General features: G+C 47.0%; 9 protein-coding genes across 9 annotated transcripts; 5 read left to right on the plus strand and 4 right to left on the minus strand.

The window, feature by feature from the left end:
- Positions 1-343: 343 nt before the first annotated feature.
- YVC1 (Yvc1p) lies at positions 344-2,386 on the plus strand (the record flags this gene model as incomplete). Its single annotated transcript, XM_019131947.1, has 2 exons — positions 344-1,277; positions 1,332-2,386. The coding sequence occupies 2 exons, from the start codon at positions 344-346 to the stop codon at positions 2,384-2,386; spliced, it is 1,989 nt and encodes a 662-aa protein (XP_018983626.1).
- An 812-nt stretch (positions 2,387-3,198) lies between these two features.
- BABINDRAFT_162947 (S-adenosylmethionine-dependent methyltransferase) lies at positions 3,199-4,791 on the plus strand. Its single transcript, XM_019129632.1, has one exon. It carries the CDS (start codon positions 3,589-3,591, stop codon positions 4,549-4,551), a length of 963 nt encoding a protein of 320 aa, XP_018983627.1. The 5' UTR covers positions 3,199-3,588; the 3' UTR covers positions 4,552-4,791.
- A 748-nt stretch (positions 4,792-5,539) lies between these two features.
- On the plus strand, positions 5,540-7,525 carry BZZ1 (Bzz1p; the record flags this gene model as incomplete). The annotated part of the gene is made up of 1 exon (XM_019132460.1): positions 5,540-7,525. The coding sequence occupies one exon, from the start codon at positions 5,540-5,542 to the stop codon at positions 7,343-7,345; it is 1,806 nt and encodes a 601-aa protein (XP_018983628.1). The 3' UTR covers positions 7,346-7,525.
- Positions 7,526-10,011: 2,486 nt separating this feature from the next.
- On the plus strand, positions 10,012-10,619 carry ARF3 (Arf3p; the record flags this gene model as incomplete). The annotated part of the gene is made up of 2 exons (XM_019130885.1): positions 10,012-10,026; positions 10,101-10,619. 2 exons carry the CDS (start codon positions 10,012-10,014, stop codon positions 10,617-10,619), a joined length of 534 nt encoding a protein of 177 aa, XP_018983629.1.
- Positions 10,620-11,279: 660 nt separating this feature from the next.
- Positions 11,280-12,247, minus strand: RKI1 (ribose-5-phosphate isomerase; the record flags this gene model as incomplete). Its single annotated transcript, XM_019127206.1, has 1 exon — positions 11,280-12,247. The coding sequence occupies one exon, from the start codon at positions 12,245-12,247 to the stop codon at positions 11,537-11,539; it is 711 nt and encodes a 236-aa protein (XP_018983630.1). The 3' UTR covers positions 11,280-11,536.
- Positions 12,248-13,409: 1,162 nt separating this feature from the next.
- HBR1 (nucleoside-triphosphatase) lies at positions 13,410-14,100 on the minus strand (the record flags this gene model as incomplete). The annotated part of the gene is made up of 2 exons (XM_019132974.1): positions 13,410-14,003; positions 14,056-14,100. 2 exons carry the CDS (start codon positions 14,098-14,100, stop codon positions 13,410-13,412), a joined length of 639 nt encoding a protein of 212 aa, XP_018983631.1.
- Positions 14,101-14,176: 76 nt separating this feature from the next.
- On the minus strand, positions 14,177-15,329 carry BABINDRAFT_162951 (CCR4-NOT core subunit). The gene has a single exon (XM_019129633.1). The coding sequence runs from the start codon at positions 15,199-15,201 to the stop codon at positions 14,524-14,526; it is 678 nt and encodes a 225-aa protein (XP_018983632.1). The 5' UTR covers positions 15,202-15,329; the 3' UTR covers positions 14,177-14,523.
- Positions 15,330-15,711: 382 nt separating this feature from the next.
- On the minus strand, positions 15,712-16,361 carry EAF6 (Eaf6p). Its single transcript, XM_019129634.1, has one exon. The coding sequence runs from the start codon at positions 16,322-16,324 to the stop codon at positions 15,884-15,886; it is 441 nt and encodes a 146-aa protein (XP_018983633.1). The 5' UTR covers positions 16,325-16,361; the 3' UTR covers positions 15,712-15,883.
- GCD6 (translation initiation factor eIF2B catalytic subunit epsilon) lies at positions 16,358-18,877 on the plus strand. Its single transcript, XM_019129635.1, has one exon. The coding sequence runs from the start codon at positions 16,542-16,544 to the stop codon at positions 18,687-18,689; it is 2,148 nt and encodes a 715-aa protein (XP_018983634.1). The 5' UTR covers positions 16,358-16,541; the 3' UTR covers positions 18,690-18,877.
- The last annotated feature ends 56 nt before the right edge of the window (positions 18,878-18,933 follow it).

Here is an 18,933-nt window from a genome sequence, read left to right on the forward strand (position 1 = left end):
TTTCCCATCTCAACCACGAAATTACTCTTTTCCCGATAACAAACACATAAATAATTAGGCCATTCGCACTTGGATGCCTTATATAAATTCCTATCCCTTAAAAACCCAATCATCACTCCTTAAGAGATGTAGGTTCGATGCGTCGTAGCTTGGGCGCTGCATGTGGCGCGTGGTCCCGACTCCAAGCTGAAATCGACCTGCATATTCCCCATGCATAAGGAAACACGGAAGACGTCCGCGTTGCTGGCTCGATTGCTACCCCCCAGCCCTTGCCGACGCTCTTGTACCAAACTACTTGAACAATACTCGTTATACCGCTTCCTCTGAATCATCTCACCAACAAATGTCGATTGTGCTTCCCACGGCGGAGGACCGCTTCGAGTCGTATACGACTCCCACGTCGCGTCAGACATTGCGCATCGCGTTGAACTTGAAACACCTTATTGATAAAGTCATCCCCATTGCGGTTCCCGACGACTTCATCACCCAGCAGGGCTCACGCTTGCTCAACGACAACGTTGTGAAGCTTGCGGTCCAGGCGGCAGGTGGTAAGGGCGATGGTGCGCGCGGCAGTTCCTCGCGCAAGTACCGTTCGTGCATCATCTTCTGCTTGTTAAAGGTTTGCGGTTGGTACTGGACGCAGAGTCAGACCGAGCTTCACGATAGCGAGTTGTACACCTGCCGCGCGACCGCGGCGCAGCAGCTCGCGAAAATGATTATCGAGCTGGAAAAGGATGAGCGCTACTGTTTCATCTCCATGTTGTGTCGCCGCTACACCATCTGTCTCAACGACGAAGATGCAGCTCCTCAGAATGCGTTGGAATTAGCGGTTGATATGCATTCCACCATTGTCATCGGCTCCTCGGGCTACCAGCGATGCATAAAGTGGTTGTGGCGCGGGTGGATCGTACAGTCTGCGCAAGACCCGCATGCATATGTGATGTACCAGAACGGGGACAAGTCTTCGTTCTGGGTGCACTTCGACCCAGGCCGGATCAAAACTCCGTTGTACCAGAACATGTTGGAGATTTGGTTTTCGTTTTTGTTTTTGGCCTTGTACAGCGTGGTGGTCAATTCGCGCTATGACCTCCACGGCTTGGACGCGGGGGAAGTTACTTTTTATGTGTTTGTTGTGGGTTTCATTATGGATGAGTTTGTCAAGTTCTTCCATGTGGGGAAGGCTTACTTTGGTTTTTGGAATGCGTATAACAGCTTGCTCTACTCGATTATTGTCATTTCCATGGTTTTTAGAGGCTTATCCTTGCTTGAGAATCAACGTGAGCACTCGGAAAACCCCCTGGCATTATATGAAGCGTTCTGGATGCTCATAGAGAAGGACCACAATCATGCCGGGAAGGCCCTGCTCTATGGTGAGATCTCGTACCGCGTATTGAGTACTGCGTCGCCATTTGTGTTCTGCCGTTTGATTCTCTACCTCGACGCCAAGCCGTTTGTGGGCGCCATGATCGTGGTAGTCAAGCGGATGATGACGGAATCCCTCATCTTCTTTGCCTTATTGTTCATCATCATGCTCGGTTTCCTCCAGGGTTTCTTGGGACTCGATATCTCTGATGGGAAGCGCGAGTCGACTGCGTTGATCATGACGGTGATGGTGCGCACCGTGTTGGGTGGAGCTGACTTTGACGCGTTGTCCCATTTGGCCTCCCCGTACGCCAATATCCTCTACCACGTATACTGTTTTATCGTCTCGGTCATCTTATTGAACATTCTTGTGGCGTTGTACTCTTCTGCATATAGTTTCATCTATGACCACGCCACGGATGAATACCTTGCACTTGTGGCGCAGAAAACCCTCCGCTACATCAGGGCCCCAGACGAGAACGTCTTTGTTCCGCCGTTGAACGTGGTGGAAATGGTCTTTCTTTGTATTCCACTTGAGCTCTGGATGAAAGAGCGGATCTATTCCAAGGTGAACTATTATGTGATGCTCGTCGTTTACTCGCCATTACTCACATACATCGCCATTTCGGAAGTCCGTTTGAGCAGACGTGTCCAATATAACCGGATGAAGAACCTCCCGGACGATGCTAATGAGGTGGACTTAGAGTGGGACCTTACAGACGGGTTTGAAGACGCCTTTTGGAGCAATGAAAGCATCCAGGAGACCCAGGACGCCATCAGAAGTAGCGTCAGATTGCAGAGACATGCCGAGAGAGAGGACCCGGAGTTTTCCATCAACTTGTCCGAGTGGAACAACCGGGTCGACAAGGTGGCGCCACCGGTGGAGAAGGCGCAGAAGACCAGTGTAGGCTGGGAGTTGTACGAGCTTTACGAGAAGATCGACGCCTTGACTGACTTGGTCCAGCAGGTGGTGGAGGAGAACCGTAGGTTGCGTGCGGTTCCAACCCTGACCGAGACGAAGTAACGACAATTATCAGGAGATAGTATGTAGAACGTAACTATCTGATAATTCTCCACTGGCGAATTGCCATTTCATTATTACTTGGGATTATCCTGAGAGTTCAGTTTGGGGGACCCCATTGGTCTTACCCAAATTATTTCAATCCACGAAATTTGTGCCAATAATCGTGTAATTAGGTCTTCTGAGGGTTGGAGATTCGTTGTTTGAGCCACCATCCTCGCTTCAGATTTGCCCTCTTGCTACCGTGATGTACCATTAAAGGGCGCGGGAATCTCGACTGGCATCCATCTATCAAGAGAATTGGCTATATATCCATGGAAATGACTGAGAGTGGTATAGTTTGGACGTACCTCCTTGGAAATTTCCAAGCCCTATAAACAATAACCATCCTATTTAATACATATTCTTTGTTATAATATTCCAATCCTCGACATTCTTAGTATCAGCATATTTCGTGCATGTTTGCGAGTCACTACAGATAGACAAGTCGAAGCTTTCTCAAACACCAGGAAGTGATTTTATCACGATCCGTGCTAACTAATGCATAAGTCCAAATATAAGGCTTAATGTTTAATGGGGCAAAATGTCGAATCTATCAGTTTTAAGCAAACATATCATACTCGTTTGCAGTATATCATGTCAACAGCCATGTATACCCTCAAGTGTCCCCAAAGCTTATGCCCTTTCATCCTATTTTACTCTCAGACTTCGCACCTAATTCAGACCTGCATGAAACCCAGGTTGCATCGCATGATGCTGAATCTTTGATCTGCATTTGAGCATGGTAGATATATTACCCACCTTCGGAGAATTCACTTAGAATCACTATGAACGAACAAACAGACGAGGAGCAAGAGTACAAGGCATTGACCTCGGTTCTGTAAGTACAGAGTCAGGCATATGGCAGTCAAGAATAGGATTGGCGAGCTTTCAGTTACGACGAATGTGCCAATCTCGAGCTTCCGGTGGTGGATATCAATCCTGAGTATCCAGACGCAATACGTACTCCAATTAGACATATCTAGCCACAGCAAATATTTCTCAGACACTAACACCTCAGCACGTCCTTCCACCGGTATGGGGAATGGGCCAGGAACGATATTCTCCTGCCGAGACAGAAGAAGTGGGACACCTTGTCCTCAGCAGATAAACTCTTGCTTCCGTGGTTTCTTGATCATTTACGCAATCTTGACTCGTGTATTGGTATGAACCAGGAATTCACTCAAAACTTAGCCACTGCTGTGGCGGCAGACTGGCAGGTGGCAACCCCCCCAGACGAATGGGCAGGGTGTACCGACTCAGACTTTGACAAAGTGCGGTCAGTTTTGCTCCAGTTCACACGGGAATGGTCCGAAGAATGCATTACTGAACGTGAGTGCAGCTTTGGTCGTATAACAGAGTATCTCATCGGGGCGTTTCCATCGGTTCCTGACCGTCAGCAGGTGAAGGTGTTAGTGCCGGGCGCAGGCTTGGGGAGACTTGTGGTGGACCTTGTCAAAGAAGGCTTTACTACACAGGGCAACGAGTTCTCCTATCACATGTTGCTCGCTTCCAACTTCATTCTCAACCATACCTATGTCGCGCACCACTACTCGATCTTTCCCTTCTTGCACAAGTTCTCGCACACCGCCAAGCGCAACAGTCAGCTCAGGCCGGTGACGGTGCCTGATTTCCGCGTGGGGGACGTCTCCGAGCTCAACCGAACATATCCAGATATCCCCGTGGGAGATTTAATGTCCATGACCGCAGGGTCATTCGTGGATCTCTACGGTCCTCCAGGCTTGGCTTTGTCGGAGACATACTCCGCCGATGCCACAGCGGCATCTTTTAGAACGGAAAATGCGGCAAGCTGGGACGTGGTGGCTACGTGCTTTTTCTTGGATACCGCTGCCAATGTTATCGACTATGTTCGGAGTATTCACTATTGTTTGAGGGCTGGGGGAACGTGGGTCAACTTTGGGCCACTCCTTTGGCACCACGAGGATGATGAGGAGGATACAGATAAGGGCCTTGAGCTTTCGTGCGAAGATTTGCTTGAGTTGGTTGTGTCCATGGGGTTTGAGTTTATCAAGCATGAGAACGGGATTGAGACAACGTATGGGTGTGATTCAAGGTCGCTCGGAAAATGGGTGTATGAGTGTGAGTTCTGGGTGTGCAAGAAGATGTAGGATGTTAAAATTGCCATTTGGAAGTGGTTGCAGTTAGAATCTACGGTGCTACTAGCACATGGCGGACCAACGTACCAAATTCGTAAGCCAATGCAAAGTATACGTACTATAGACTCCCTGAAAAGGGTAAGGTAATATCCGAGGACCCGGAAGGCTATCTCATTTCCTGGGCACTGACACCAATATAATCAGGTTAAAATTACTAACTTGATATTACTATTTTAACAACGAACTATCCGCCTGAACAATTTGGAATACCCGTAAACTGCTAGTAGAAAGTCATCAATACATTTATCCGCTATAGACTTAATTTAAGGTACATTTTGGAAAGAAGCCAGAGAGTTTACATCCAACTATTATAGTCTTCAATCTTGTCTTGGTCTATAGAGTATTGCAAAGGGAGTATCGCCTACATGGTATGACAATTGATTATATTCAAACCGAGCCTAAATAGTACCGCTATAATTTCACGGGCTATATAGCCCCTATGCTTGTCCTGGACTTTGGCTAGGATCAACATAATTGCATGCTTTCACTAAACTACGTCTCTATCCCTTGTTTTTTTTGAAGTCTGACATAACTACAAATCACCTCGCTTACGTATATCCCTTCTTATAGCATATTGCCCTTCCTTTTCCGTAAATAACATCTGCACATCTTGTTATCCTTTTGCGTTACTTTACTATTGTTGGTCTATACCATTCAAGCATTCTGCGGTTAGTTAGTACAGTTTATCTGGGAGCTTTACTTCCCAAAAATCTCTCCAGGACATGAAAGTAGTCTATTTGTTAACCAAGAAGATTCCGTTCAAATTAACATAATTAATCTAATAAATCTACTATTTCAAATATTCTCACCTCCCACGGAGACGGATCTACACAGGAGCCGCACAAGCCGTTCGCGAAGACCCGCAAACTGATCGTGCGCGATATTTCCAGCGATAACGACACGGATGACAGCACCCACCAATTCACTTACAAACAAGATAATGTCCGACATCAGCATCGGGAACGAACTAAAAGATGCGTTCAAGCCGACGGATGCTTGGGCTTACAACAACATCAAGTGGCTCTCAGACGTGGAGGCGTTCTACCGTGCACGCGCGGAGTTGGAGCGCGAGTACGCGACAAAGTTGAAGCAGTTGTGTGCGGAGTCGTTCAAGAAGAAGGCCAATGTCCTGACACTGCTTTCAGTTGGGGACATGCCAAAGGTGACGCCCGGATCGTTGGAGAGCGCATCTTTGGTAATGTGGACAGAGGTGTTGACCCAGACGGAGCAGAGCGCGCGCGACCGCATGGCGTTCGGCGACGATTTGAATGCGAAAGTCGCGGCGCGTGTGACACAGCTCCAGGGAAACTCAGAGGCGCTCCGCGCAAAGTTAGCGCTGCTTCATGAAGTGGTGCACGAGGAGCGTGAAAAGTTCTACAGCGAGTTAAAAAAATCGAAGGAAAACTACGACCACGTTTGCCAGAGCATGGAGAGCGCGCGAATGAAGGCGGAGAAGTCCGCGAGCGACAAGACGCGCAAGCGTGAGCATGAGAAAGAGGTGGAAATGAACATCGCCAAGAACGAATACTTGATGAAAATCGGTGTCGCGAACCGTTTGAAGGACAAGTACTACTATCAAGACTTGCCAGAGATTTTAGACAACTACCAGGACTTGAACGAGATGCGCGTGATGAAATTGAACGCGATCATTGCGCGGGCAGGCGAGTTGGAGCGGGCGGCGGGTACGCGCGTCAGTGCCAATCTCGAGCAGATCGACGCGGTCGCACAGCAGAACTTGCCGCATTTGGACACGGCGATGTATATCAAGCACAACATGGAGCCATGGACGGAGCCAGTGGACTTTACCTACGTGCCGTCGCCCATCTGGCACGATGATGAGAACTTGGTGGTACGCGAACCAGAATTGACGACCCTCCGGGTGGTATTGAACAAGTCCTTGCTGAGCTTGGACCGCTACACCGAGCTCACGACCAATGAAAAGCAGAGCTTGGAGGAACTAATTCGCCAGAAGCAAGAGTTGCGTGCGGCGGGAAAGTTGGCCGACTACGAAACCATCTTCAAGAAGATCATCAATACGTTGAACATGTATGTGATGGACGATAACAAGCGCGTGATTGCCCAGGTGGAAGTTGAGACGATCCAGAACTACGCTGGAGACCAAGATATGTCCTACACCGTACAGGAGAAGACCAAGCGGCTGTTTGGACTCTTTGGGAAGAAGAAAACGGTAATTGTTCCGGGCACGAGTGATTCGTTGAGGCGAACAAACACCAATGCTACGGCAAACACCAATGCTACGGCAAACACCACTTCCTCAGGCGCCACACACACAAGCGGTTTGCTCGGCCACTTCCGCCACAAGACTGCCTCTGTTTCGTCCAGCGCCAGCGCCATTGCCACCGGAACGGCGTTGTATCCGTACGAAGCCACAGGGGCTGATGAAGTGTCGATGCTAGTAGGGGAGGCTGTGAGTGTGGTGGAGGCAGACGACGGTGGCTGGACCAAGGTTTCACGGAAGTCGGGGGAGCTGGGGTTGGTGCCAACGTCGTACCTCGAGATTGTGGAGGAAAAGAAGAAAGGCCCGGCTGTTGCTCCGCGGAGGGGCGCCAAAAAGGTGGCCCATATCGAGGTTTTGTATGACTACAGTGCTGATGGGGATGACGAGATTTCTGTCCGTGCAGGTGACAAGCTTGTATTGGTCACGGGCGATGTTGACGGCTGGACTGAGGGAGAGTTGAACGGGAAAAGGGGATTGTTCCCGACGAGCTATGGTAAGATTTTGTAAGAATATAAGATGCTGGACACAGCAATGCAGATAAAAGAGGCAGTGGTAGAAGGAGCAGCATGATTAGGAAGCTGGTAATCGGGGTATACAGTAAAGACACAGAGAGGGGGAGAGAAGGCACTAGTTGTGGAGTGGAAGGAAGAAGATAAATAAATAGGACGGGGATATGTGATAAATGGTAATAAATGATGTGATTATTAGATAATGATCATGAGTGGTTGGTTTCGCTTCTTGCGCAGAGAGGAAATGGTAAGAGGGTACGTGAGCTATGATTATAGACCCAACCATGGCCCATACCTGTGAAAACAAGGCGAACATATCGATGGCAAAAATAAATATAACATCTTACGACCTTGTGTGTTTATTTTCGATAGCTGATTCAAAAATATGCTTTTATTAACGCAGGGATCAGATGAGTTATGAATACAACAACAAAAATTTGAGCAAGGAGTTCAAAGCCAATTCTTTACTAAGGTTTTGGTTAGTGGCAGATAATGAGCGCTATCACGAAAACAATAGTGAAAGTCTCAGTTTATATGAACCAAATACTAGTTTAAAGTAAGCACACATCTGCCGTGTATTTTGCTACCATCCCAAACCGATATCCTCTCGCTTAGTACGATGTTGACTATAATGAGCCTTAATTATAAGTTCAGGTATGCTTTTGTTGTACCGCTTTTATGTGTTGGATTATTCTTATTCAGCTCGCAGCTTGAATGAGTTGAACAGATTTATAACTCTGAAATTGCGAGAGGGACACATATCGATGTATTCGTTTGATCACTATGTCTCAAGGTTGAAGTAGCAGCTTTAGAGGTGCAACGATAGATACGAAAACAGCGATCCTGTCTCGAAAATTCCATTTCTGGGATCTAGAGGGGCGCATAGCTCGTCTATATACTAATATTGGTAAGACGGTGGCAGTGTGTATATGCAAGGGACTCTTTCATAAACATTAACGCCACAATTTAGCCAGTTGATCGAATAGTTTCAAACAAGGAACTGGTTTTATTAGAACTACTACGAAAGTCATTGGGTAATCTGGCCCTCACCATTAAGAGACTACACATCTCAGGACAACTAATGATTTGTGGGTGGCCGTTTATGGTCTGGCTTATAGTTATTGTGCACATTAAACTTGAGCATCTTTTCCATAAATCAAATGAAATATTAATATATTAGCTAATAAAGCATTAAGTACATGTATACGAAGTAGATGGCAGAACAAGATGACCACTATTGAAACTGAAGGCTTGGAGAGACTAGTATTTCCAATAACAATAATAAGACTGCTTAAGTGAGATTGGATACGTTTTGTATCCAATCCATAAACAGAGAGGGCACAGATCTGCTTTAATTACACACTATGAGGCATTGTTATCAGCCCGTTATTAGTACACAAATAACAAGTGATATCTGTAACACGATACACACGAAGGGTTAAACCTTTAAGACGTTGAGTTCAATCAATCAGTGACGATGGAAAAACTAACGAGGCGCTACTAAACACGCCCATACCCTTGAATTCCATGCTCCCTGGAATCCCTCTCAGTGAGTACGACAGTAGGATAGGGATACTCTAAAGATAGAACCAAGGATACTCCAATTTCAACTCAGCTAGATTCACCTTTGAGCGGGGCTATTCAAACAGGAAATCGTGACCAAGCACCAACGTTTTTGTCCGCGCTATATTTTAAATCCCGAAGAACAAGCAGAAGTACAAGCTTTAATTGTTCTAGAAGATTTTTAATCCCGGGTCGATCTAATCCGGTATTCCCGGTCCATTTGTGAGACTGCTCTCTGGGACACACACCCCTATCTTTGGCTATACCTTAAACAGATATCACCAGGCCTTAGCTATAGAAATCAGCTAACAGAGCATGCTTACGATATTTTACGGCACCAGAGCCTGCTTGTACCCTATAACGAAAGTTTTACAGATAATCAGACAAAGATCACTTACCGACCAGGCTCTGAATAGGGTACATAAGGCATCCCCAAGGACGTACAGGCCAAGGGCGGCCGTATACCAAACCTTGATTCCTAGTAAAATGAGATCAGACGACGCAGTGCCAGGGGATTGGGACAGCCTTAGTATAGCCTGATTGCTTGTTGTTTATGTAGTCCTCCGGCAGTCGAATAAGCTCTATACAGGCTGAAGCTATCAGTCGTTATTCCCCACTTAGGCAAAGTATGACCGTGTAATATGCACGCGGGCAGGCCCTTCCCTTTCCGGCATAATCTGACTTGATCAATCTATTCGGTGAAATTACGAGAATCCACAAATTTTTGAAATAGATATTACTCGTTGGGGTCCTGCTTAAAAATATGATCTAACTCTGATAGCGGCAGCAGTTCCAGACGATGCTCAAGGGAGAGGTGATCTGCAGGGGACTGTTACCTTAGTAATAATTTATGTACACGTCGCCCATTTGAGTCACTTTGCACCCGCCCCTGACGCCCGAAAAGCTCTACCATGCAGATTTAATAGCGCCAGCGTCTAGAACCAGGCGGGGGTGATCTCATAAAATTAGTCGGATAGGCACACGTACAGGCCAACACGTTCGTTTATAACAACAGGTGACGCAAATATATTGCCAGCCATTCAGATCCATCTTGGCCCATTCTTCCTGATTCATTCTTCCCAGCTCAAAACTCAGACAACCATGGGTAACTTATTCGTATGTGAAGCTAAAGCAAGGACTTTTCATTTTTGGCCATTTCCGAGTCGCTCAATGCCATTACTAACAGACAGTCCTCTATTTTCAAAAGCCGCGAGATGCGTATCTTGATGTTGGGTCTTGACAATGCGGGTAAGACTACTATCTTGTACAAGTTGAAGCTCGGCTCCAAGACCACCACTACGGTCCCTACGGTCGGGTTCAACGTTGAAACCGTCAAACAGAAGAATGTCACTTTTGCCGTCTGGGACTGTGGTGGACAGCAGCGTGTCAGACCGTTGTGGAGACACTACTTCACCGGCACCAATGCGTTGATATACGTTGTCGACTGCTCGGACCACGCCAGATTGGAGGAGAGCAAGAACGAGTTGATGCGTGTTATCAATGACAAGGAGTTGGCGGGGTGTTTGTTGATTGTTCTTGCTAATAAGCAGGACATGGACGGCGCGGTTAAGCCGAAGGAGTTGATTGAGTCCTTTCAGTTGAACAAGTTGAAAGACCACACCTGGAACGTGGTACCTACCGTTGCCACCCAAGGAATTGGCTTAGTAGAGAGTTTGAACTGGATCAGTAGCAACTCCAAGGATGTGTAATGGGCTCTTCCTACATTCTTGGAGCTTCTGATTACCCGGAAGTTTCTGAATAGAAGCCCGGTTCTCGGAGTTGAAGCTCCTGGTTCAAACTTCTTCCCCTAGGAAAGCTCCATGTCTGAGTCCTTCCCAATCCTGGAATTCCACAGATTCCAACTTACCCCTTTCTGTCGATTTCGTCAGAACTCCCATCGTGAGACCCGAGCTTTGATAGCCTTGTTTCTTCCTAATTACCAATATAGCCTGGTGGCTCATTTTTCCTTCTGTCTGTCTTTTTTGGGTTTGAAATCCTCTGATTTCTCTTGCATCCTTCTTTCGTTTCCTCTGGACTTTTATACTAAATTTTTTAATTAATATCTGTATTATTGCAGCTGACCCGGATGGACGCTAGATGAGGAAAAAAAAACGATTGGGAACACCAATGGAGCCTAAAGGCCAGAATACTCTTAACGCATATGCTGTATCGACGACCCTTCTACCGATGTATGATTATCAAGAGCGTCCAAGCTAGATCCATCGACGGTTAGCTATTAAGAATTATCGCATATGCTATTATTATTTTTGTATTCAAGTATTTATGCAGACCAACCCTGATATGCTAAGCAGTGCCTTACGAGTGTCTTTATTTCAACATCGAATCACAAGTAACATTATACGTACCAGGCTAACACGATTATCAAACTAAGTGTATATACGTGTGAATTGCTGATAATACTCAAGTTAACCGCTCTAGGTCTTTGACTTCCATATTCGTGGTACATACTCCAATCTAGGGTTTGTGATATAGCCTGGTGACTTGAATTTTAAATATCTCGGGTTTTAAGGATAGATATACCGTCTAATGTCAATAGCTCAGATCCAGCACTGACAACTCACGATGTCTCCTCCTCATTTTCTTATTCAATAATCTTATTATCTACCTACTTTTGGACACACTCAAACGACCCGTCCTCGTTCCCGTAGTACACTTTGTCCGTCATGTTGACAAACAAGCCGGTCTCGACGACTCCAACCAAGGCCTTGATCTCGCTGTGCAAGGCAGAGACGTTCTTGATCTCACCGAAGTGCGCGTCGAGTAAGAAGTTGTTATTGTCGGTGACAACGGGACCGGCCTTGGCCTTACCCCCCTCTCTCAAGGTTACGGTCTCGGCACCCATTCTCTTCAAGTCAGCGGAGACCTTGACCCACGCGCACGGAACCACCTCGATGGGCACGCCCTGGGTCCAGTTGGTGCCCAAGTACTGCGGCGACTTTTTTCTGAAGTCGGCAACGGCGATGAACTTTTTGGAGGCCACCGCAACCAACTTTTCCTGGAAAAGACACGCACCGCCGCCCTTGATCAAGTTCAACAGGGTATCGACCTCGTCGGCACCGTCGAAGGCAATGTCCAACTCTGGGTATTGTTCGATGGTGCCCAAATTCAAACCGTTATCGATAATCAAGTTCTTGGACTGGAAACCGGTAGGAATGCACACAAATTCGGCCTTGTTTGCCAACTGACCGATACGTTCGGCCACGTACACCACCGTAGAGCCGGAACCGATGCCGACCACCTTCGCGTGGGCAGGGAAGTTTTCGTCAACCGCGGTGTATGCCGCAGTCTTCTTGGCTTGCTCAATCAAATTGGACATAATTAGTTTAGAGGTGGGACGAAACGATGGGTTCAATGTGGAGAAGGCACGGGAGAACATGGTTTTATGGTTGCTGATGGAAAATTTTGTACAGAGATTTTACCCCGGATCGGCGCGGGAAAATGCCGGAGTCACCCGGCGCAGGGGAATAAGGTGTGCCATATTGGGCATGGATAAAAGCTCTCCAGCTAAAATAAGACTTTAATTTCTCGAGTTAGTTTTGCGGATGGACTGGAGTTTCATACTCATAGCTGATACTGCCACTTTCACTTTTTTTGGTGACAAGATCCCTTGTTTGGAGTTTAGAAAGATTAGGATGTGGTATATAAGACTTACATACATGTGCTAACTCTCGACGGTGTGATACGAGATATAAAACAATAAGTGAGAGAGTTTATGGTCCATCTATAGAGTTTAGCCGGGGAATCATTACTATAAGGTCACACTATAGGTAGGGGGTACTATATCAACATAGAATCTTATTTTATATACATCTCGGCTGCAGAGCCCGGTATTGCAGTATAGACATTTCTTCTGGACTAGATATATTCCCAATAAGACTATCTTTTATATGGTATTATGCTCTAATTGATTTTCAAAAATGACCCAGAAAGGTCAGACATCCACGCGGGGACCAGTGAGGCATACGATGACTAGAACCGAAGACAAATCCTTCTATAACCCTTGAAGTTAGTCAAGATACTACAGGGAACATTTCGTGATTTCAAACCTTCGGATCTACAAATTTGAACAGGCAAAGTGAAGGATTCAGAGCTACTTTTGTACATTTATGGACCACAACTTCCCATTATGATTTCTTTATAGACTGCTTTAGCTTGGGTGCCTTGGCCAAAAAATATCAAGCTTTCGAGAATAATACCCAAGTGCCCCAACAATAACGTAGCTTTTCCAGAAAAAGGTAAGTGAGTAGTCTGGGGTCGTAATTAACGACTGGGGTGAAGATCAAAGCGCAAGGTTGGCGAAACTCAACGAGGTTAAAGTTTACAAGCTTTGTATTCCATACTAATACCTACATCCCTTTTATTTGTACCATTTCACTTATTAATTGGAGTGTTCAAAAAGAAATGTCAGAAATAAATCATAGACGAGGGAATTTACGTAGATAGCACAGTATAAAATATTTGTAGCATCAAACTTACTTTTAATCCTCTTCGGCGCTTTCCTCTTCTTCATCACTTACCTCTTCTTCGTAGCTCCCCTCTTCGCTTTCGTCACTTTCACTGCCTTCTTCGTCCAACTCGTTGCTGACCCCATCGGCGTGGTCCTTCAACCAGGAGTCAATCCAGCCCTGGATTCTGGTGCAGTTTTCCTCCATTTGCTCAGCGTCTTCGCTGTGTAATTCAATCACAATTCCTTCCGCATAACCTTCCCTCGCCTCTTGGGAAATCACGTCCATGATCTCACAGTCCAAATTTTCCTGGATCTTGCTGTCTTTATAGCCTCTATTGACCATTCTTTCGTACAACTTGGAGTTGTCGCAGCGCAACACCACCACCAAGTCAATCAATCTCTCGGGGAAGATATCACAGCAGTGCCAATCAATGATGGTACCACCTTCCTCCATGTCCGGCTCAATAGCGTCAAGGAGCTTGTCCTCATCGACGATCCCAGAGTCACGCATGTCATCACGCCCAGTGATGCAGTTGCGTTCTTTGGCCACTTCCGAGATATTCAAGTGGTGTAACTGGTTATTGTGAGAGGCAAGATATTCAGCATGAGATGTCTTGCCACAACCCTAGAGGTGTTAGTTCTGGTAGGGTACTTTCAATCTCGGAAGGAGTACTTACTGGAGTGCCAGTGATAATGATATTTGGAAGGAGCCTTTTGGACATTGAAAAGGAAAATTAACGAGAAGGATTTATATGGGAGAATGATATGGAAGATTAATATGGGAATTAATATGGGGATTAATATTGGAGGAGCTAATATATTGGAGCCAAAATTTGTAGTGATAAGTGAAGATATTTTTTTCATGTCATCGCAAATATGCAGGAGGTAATATCAATAACTTTCCCCTAAATCATGTTTAAAGGCTAAAGAAAGTTTCTGGAAATCATAAGTCTCGTGATTCCTACGCAAGAAGAATCCTGCTAGATGATGAGTGATTCAGCCATTATTAAGTGTGATTGTTTATGTGCTATATCTGATGTTATTTTGGTCGCCACCAGCCTGGCTCGTCTCCCATGGTAGGTCGGATTCTTACAACTGCGTTTGCGGAAATTTCTTAATATACACTCTATGAACACCCATAGACCTCACATAATCGCGTGGTAGAACAACATGAACTCCTTTTTGATCTTCATCCAGTTGTGCGGATCAAAGAAAATATACACACCCCGCTCGCACCCGCCATTGATCGGCACCGGCTCCGAGTCGCTGGACTTGGTCAACCACACCTGGAGGTCCTTGTGGTATCTCCAGTTGCGTGCAATCAACTCTCGCGCCGCCATCTCCTGCAACAAGTCCTTAGGCTTCGTGTAGAAGATGAAGAACAACGTCTCGTCGGTGTATGTGCTAATTGTTTGGTCTGGCGCTGGTAAATTCAAGGAACTGATTCCAAACGAGGCCGGGACCTTGAACGGAGGCTCCACTTCTGCACGCGACGTCTCCACCCACGGCGAGGCAAAGGTCTTGGACAACTTCTGGTTAGGCTGGGTCAAGTCCAAGCCCAAGAGAGCTAGGTCGGACCCGATGACCACCTGTGTCTGGTCGGTCTGCCGCATCTTAATGACGCTGGACAAGGCCCTGAGGCCGTATCTGTCGATATCAGTGAATTGTGACTCGTCTTCGTCGTCATCGTCGTCATCAGCTTCCTCGTCAGAATTTTCGCTTCCTGTGAGCGAGTGGTTTGTTGTATGCGAAGTAGAGGCCGCTAAGCCTGGTGGTAGGATCCCCGAGGCCCCGTTAAGCGCCATGGCTGGGTGGGATGCCATTGCTGAATCCGGGTTCATAATACGTATACTCTCGTAAAAAAAGGCAGCACTGAACGTTTAGCCAGGAAGGAGCAGGCAATAAAACTGGGCTGATTAGTATCTCTGGGCCGGGATGAATTCAGATGGCACTTACGTAGTTGTATGGTATTGCTGGCTTAACTGAAGCACTGAGCGACTCGTTATTTTGTATATCGGTGGAGGCATGATTGGTACGCACACGTCAATACTACCGCCAACCATCACCGCCTTGTAAGGTGTGAATAAGCGTAACCAAGTAATATAATCGTATGTCTAACGTTTAAAAGAAAGAAACACCGAGACTCAAAGTTCTAAGTGGGAAGACTTAAGCTCCTGTTGTTTGATAATGATCCTATTGTAAATCAGTAATGTGGCTCGTTTATACCAAGTGACGCTCCATGATCAAGGTGGCTGACAACCGTCACCATACACCCCTTCAGAACCTTTATTGATAAAGCAATAAGGTGACTAAAAATAGCAACAATATAGCTGTAAATTCCTTGGTTAAATATACACAAATGCCATGCTACTGTTCTTTTTACGACAGACGCCCACATAGCGCCTCGTGCATGTAGGTAAAACCCATTCCCTGCCACACTCTTACAAATTTTAACCGCCGATAACCTGTTAAGCTAAAACTTCCTAATATACACCCAAATACTTACTAGTCCTCTTTCTTGCGCTTCCGGCCGTTAGAGGACGGAGTTCCCGTGACGCTGTCGATCTCGTCGATCAAGTCGTCGTCGTCCACCATCTTGCCAATGTTCGCGGGAAGCCCGAGACTGGCGACAGCGGCACTGCCGTTGGTCTTCTTTAAGTGCTTTATATAGCTGGCGCTGCTGAGCGAGAAGATGCGGTCGTCATCAGTGAACTGAAACTTGCGTTTAAAGGTGGACACGTTTGCGGGGTTACTCTTGTGGAAGTTTTCAAATCCCTTGATGATATTGCCATAGAGGCACTCCGAGAAGTATTCGGACTCCTTGGTATAGATTTCTTCCTCGAACTGCGCGAGCTCCTTGTCGATTTCGTGCTTTTTGAGAATCGTGTCGTGGAGCTTTTGCTTGAGCTTCTCGTACTCCGGGAGCTGCGGTTTCGTTTCGGGCATTAAAAAAGATGTGCTTTGTAAGTTGGATGAATCCAGTTTACCGCCTTAAGTTGTATTGCCTCGGCTAATTGCTGGGTTTCCCTTATGACTCCAGTCTTTAATGCGAACTCTGCGATGTTGTGACCCATTTTGCCGGTACATGCACGCTTTTTCCCGTATTTTTTTGCACGATTTTTCTTCCCTCTGGCTCTTTCTCGACCATACCTCATCCACCACGATGCCCCCAAAAGCGAAGAAGCAGAAGGAAATTCTCCAAGACGAACGTCTCCAGGCCATTGTCTTGACCGACTCGTTCGAGAGCCGATTCATGCCGTTGACGGCGGTCACACCGCGGTGTCTCTTGCCGCTCGCCAACGTGCCATTGATCGAGTACACGTTGGAGTTTTTGGCCAATGCCGGGGTCAACGAGGTCTACCTCATGTGCTGCAACCATGCGGACCAGGTTCAGGAATACATTGACCGCTCCAAGTGGAGCGATGTCGGGTCGCCGTTCAAGATCGCCACCATCATGTCGTTGGAGTCGCGATCCGTGGGTGACGCGATGAGAGATGTGGATAACCGTGGGTTGATCACCGGGGACTTTATTTTGGTCACCGGTGATGTGGTTACAAACATGAAGTTTGACGGTGCGCTCGAGTTCCACAAGGCAAAGAAGGCGCAAGACAGAAACCACATTGCCACCATGGTGTTGACTCAGGCGTCGCCGTTCCACCGTGCGCGCTCCAAAGACGACTCCGCGTGCTTCATATTGGACACCACCAATAACCGCTGCCTTTATTACCAGGACATCCCGAACTACTACCTCCATGACAAGAAGACCAAGCGCAAAAAGCGCGGTAACAAGGCCATTACCATCGACCCGGAATTGTTGGAAGACGTCGACGAGTTTGCCATCCGCAACGACTTAATTGACTGCCGGGTGGACATTTGCACACCACACGTACCGCAAATCTTCCAGGATAACTTTGACTATCAGTACTTGAGAAAGGACTTCCTCAAGGGGGTGTTGTCGTCAGATTTGTTGAAGAAGACCATCTACGCCTACATCACTGAGTCGGACTATGCCGCGCGTGTGTGCAACTGGCAGACCTACCACGCCATCTCACAGGACATTATGGCCCGCTGGTGCTTCCCCGTATGCCCGGACTTGTCCGTGGTGGACGAAGATGACGAGATGACCTATGAATCCAGACACATTTATAAGGGCTCCAATGTGGTACTCGCGCAGGGCTGCAAGATTGACGGTTGCACCATGATCGGCTCTATTTCCAGTGTAGGTGATGGCTCGCGCGTGGGGAAGTCCGTCATCGGCAAGAACGTCACCATTGGGAAGAACGTCGTTATTGAGAATTCGTACGTGTGGGACAATGCCGTGATTGGTGATAACGTGCAGTTAAAGTATTCCGTGGTGGCCAACGGTGCACAGATCTTGAGTGGTGCCGTCTTGAATCGCGACGCCGTTGTTGGCTACAATGTGACTGTGGGCCGCAACATGACGTTGAAGCCGAACACCCGTATCTCGGCGCAGCGCGTTAAGTATAATTCTGGCCTTAGCGATAATGAAGATGAAGAAGACGATTCCCTTCGTGATGAAGCCTATGTGGGTGAAGAAGGGGTGGGCTTCGCTTACAAGTCTGACTCGGAATCCGACTCCGACACATCTTCCGACGACGAGGACTACTCTGACCACCAGTTCCACATCATGGACTTGAAGTTCGACTCCTTGGAGTTGTCTGACGACGAATCGATTATCTCAGCGACTGCGTCCAAGAAGAAGAGCAGGAGACAGTCATCCACCATGTATGAGACCGACTTCGATGAAGACGATGAAGAAGAGGAGAACTTCGAAAAGGAAGCTATTGCCACTGTCGAGAGAGCTATGGAGAACAACCACGACCTCGATACCGCCTTACTAGAGTTGAACACCTTACGGATGAGTATGAACGTGACGTATCACGAGGTTCGCCACGCAACCTCCTCCGCCTTGTTAACACGCATCAACCATTTTGTCGCAACTCAGACCCTCGCCGTCGTACCGGCTGTCAAGAAGGTGCTCGATCAGTGGGGCCCGTTGTACAGGAGACAGGTGTTTGAGAAGGACGAGCAGGTTGATTTGTTGAATATCTTCCAGATCTTGTGTTCGCAGGAGGATGTCGAGCCGAACGGTGCTAGTTTCTTCTTCAACATTGTACAGAGATTGTACGACATGGATATCTGTGAGGAGGAGAACATTTTGAAGTGGTGGCACCAGAACGAGAAGGCGTATGAAGGCGATGTCAAGCTCGTACAACTCTCCGCCGGCGTCAAGAAGTTTGTCGAGTGGTTGGAGAACGCCGAGGAGGAGAGCGAGGAGGAGAGCGACTAGTGCACCATAACCGTTCAAGAGCTACTTTAGTAATCTAAAGTATGACCTCTTGTATTTAATCGACGAAAACCATTGAGTAAGCGTAGCATAACGAAGCCTATATATGGCCCCATGAAGACCTTAATCGGTATTAGCCGAGGATCTAAAATGTAGCTGAAGCACTAGGGCCACACTAGAGATATATGGGGACATCTGTCATTAGTAAAGAATGTCCACCAGATTTTTATTGCTAGAACTAATTTAT

The sequence above is a fragment of the Babjeviella inositovora genome (assembly GCF_001661335.1).
Source record: "Babjeviella inositovora NRRL Y-12698 unplaced genomic scaffold BABINscaffold_11, whole genome shotgun sequence".
NCBI lineage: Eukaryota > Fungi > Ascomycota > Pichiomycetes > Serinales > Babjeviella > Babjeviella inositovora.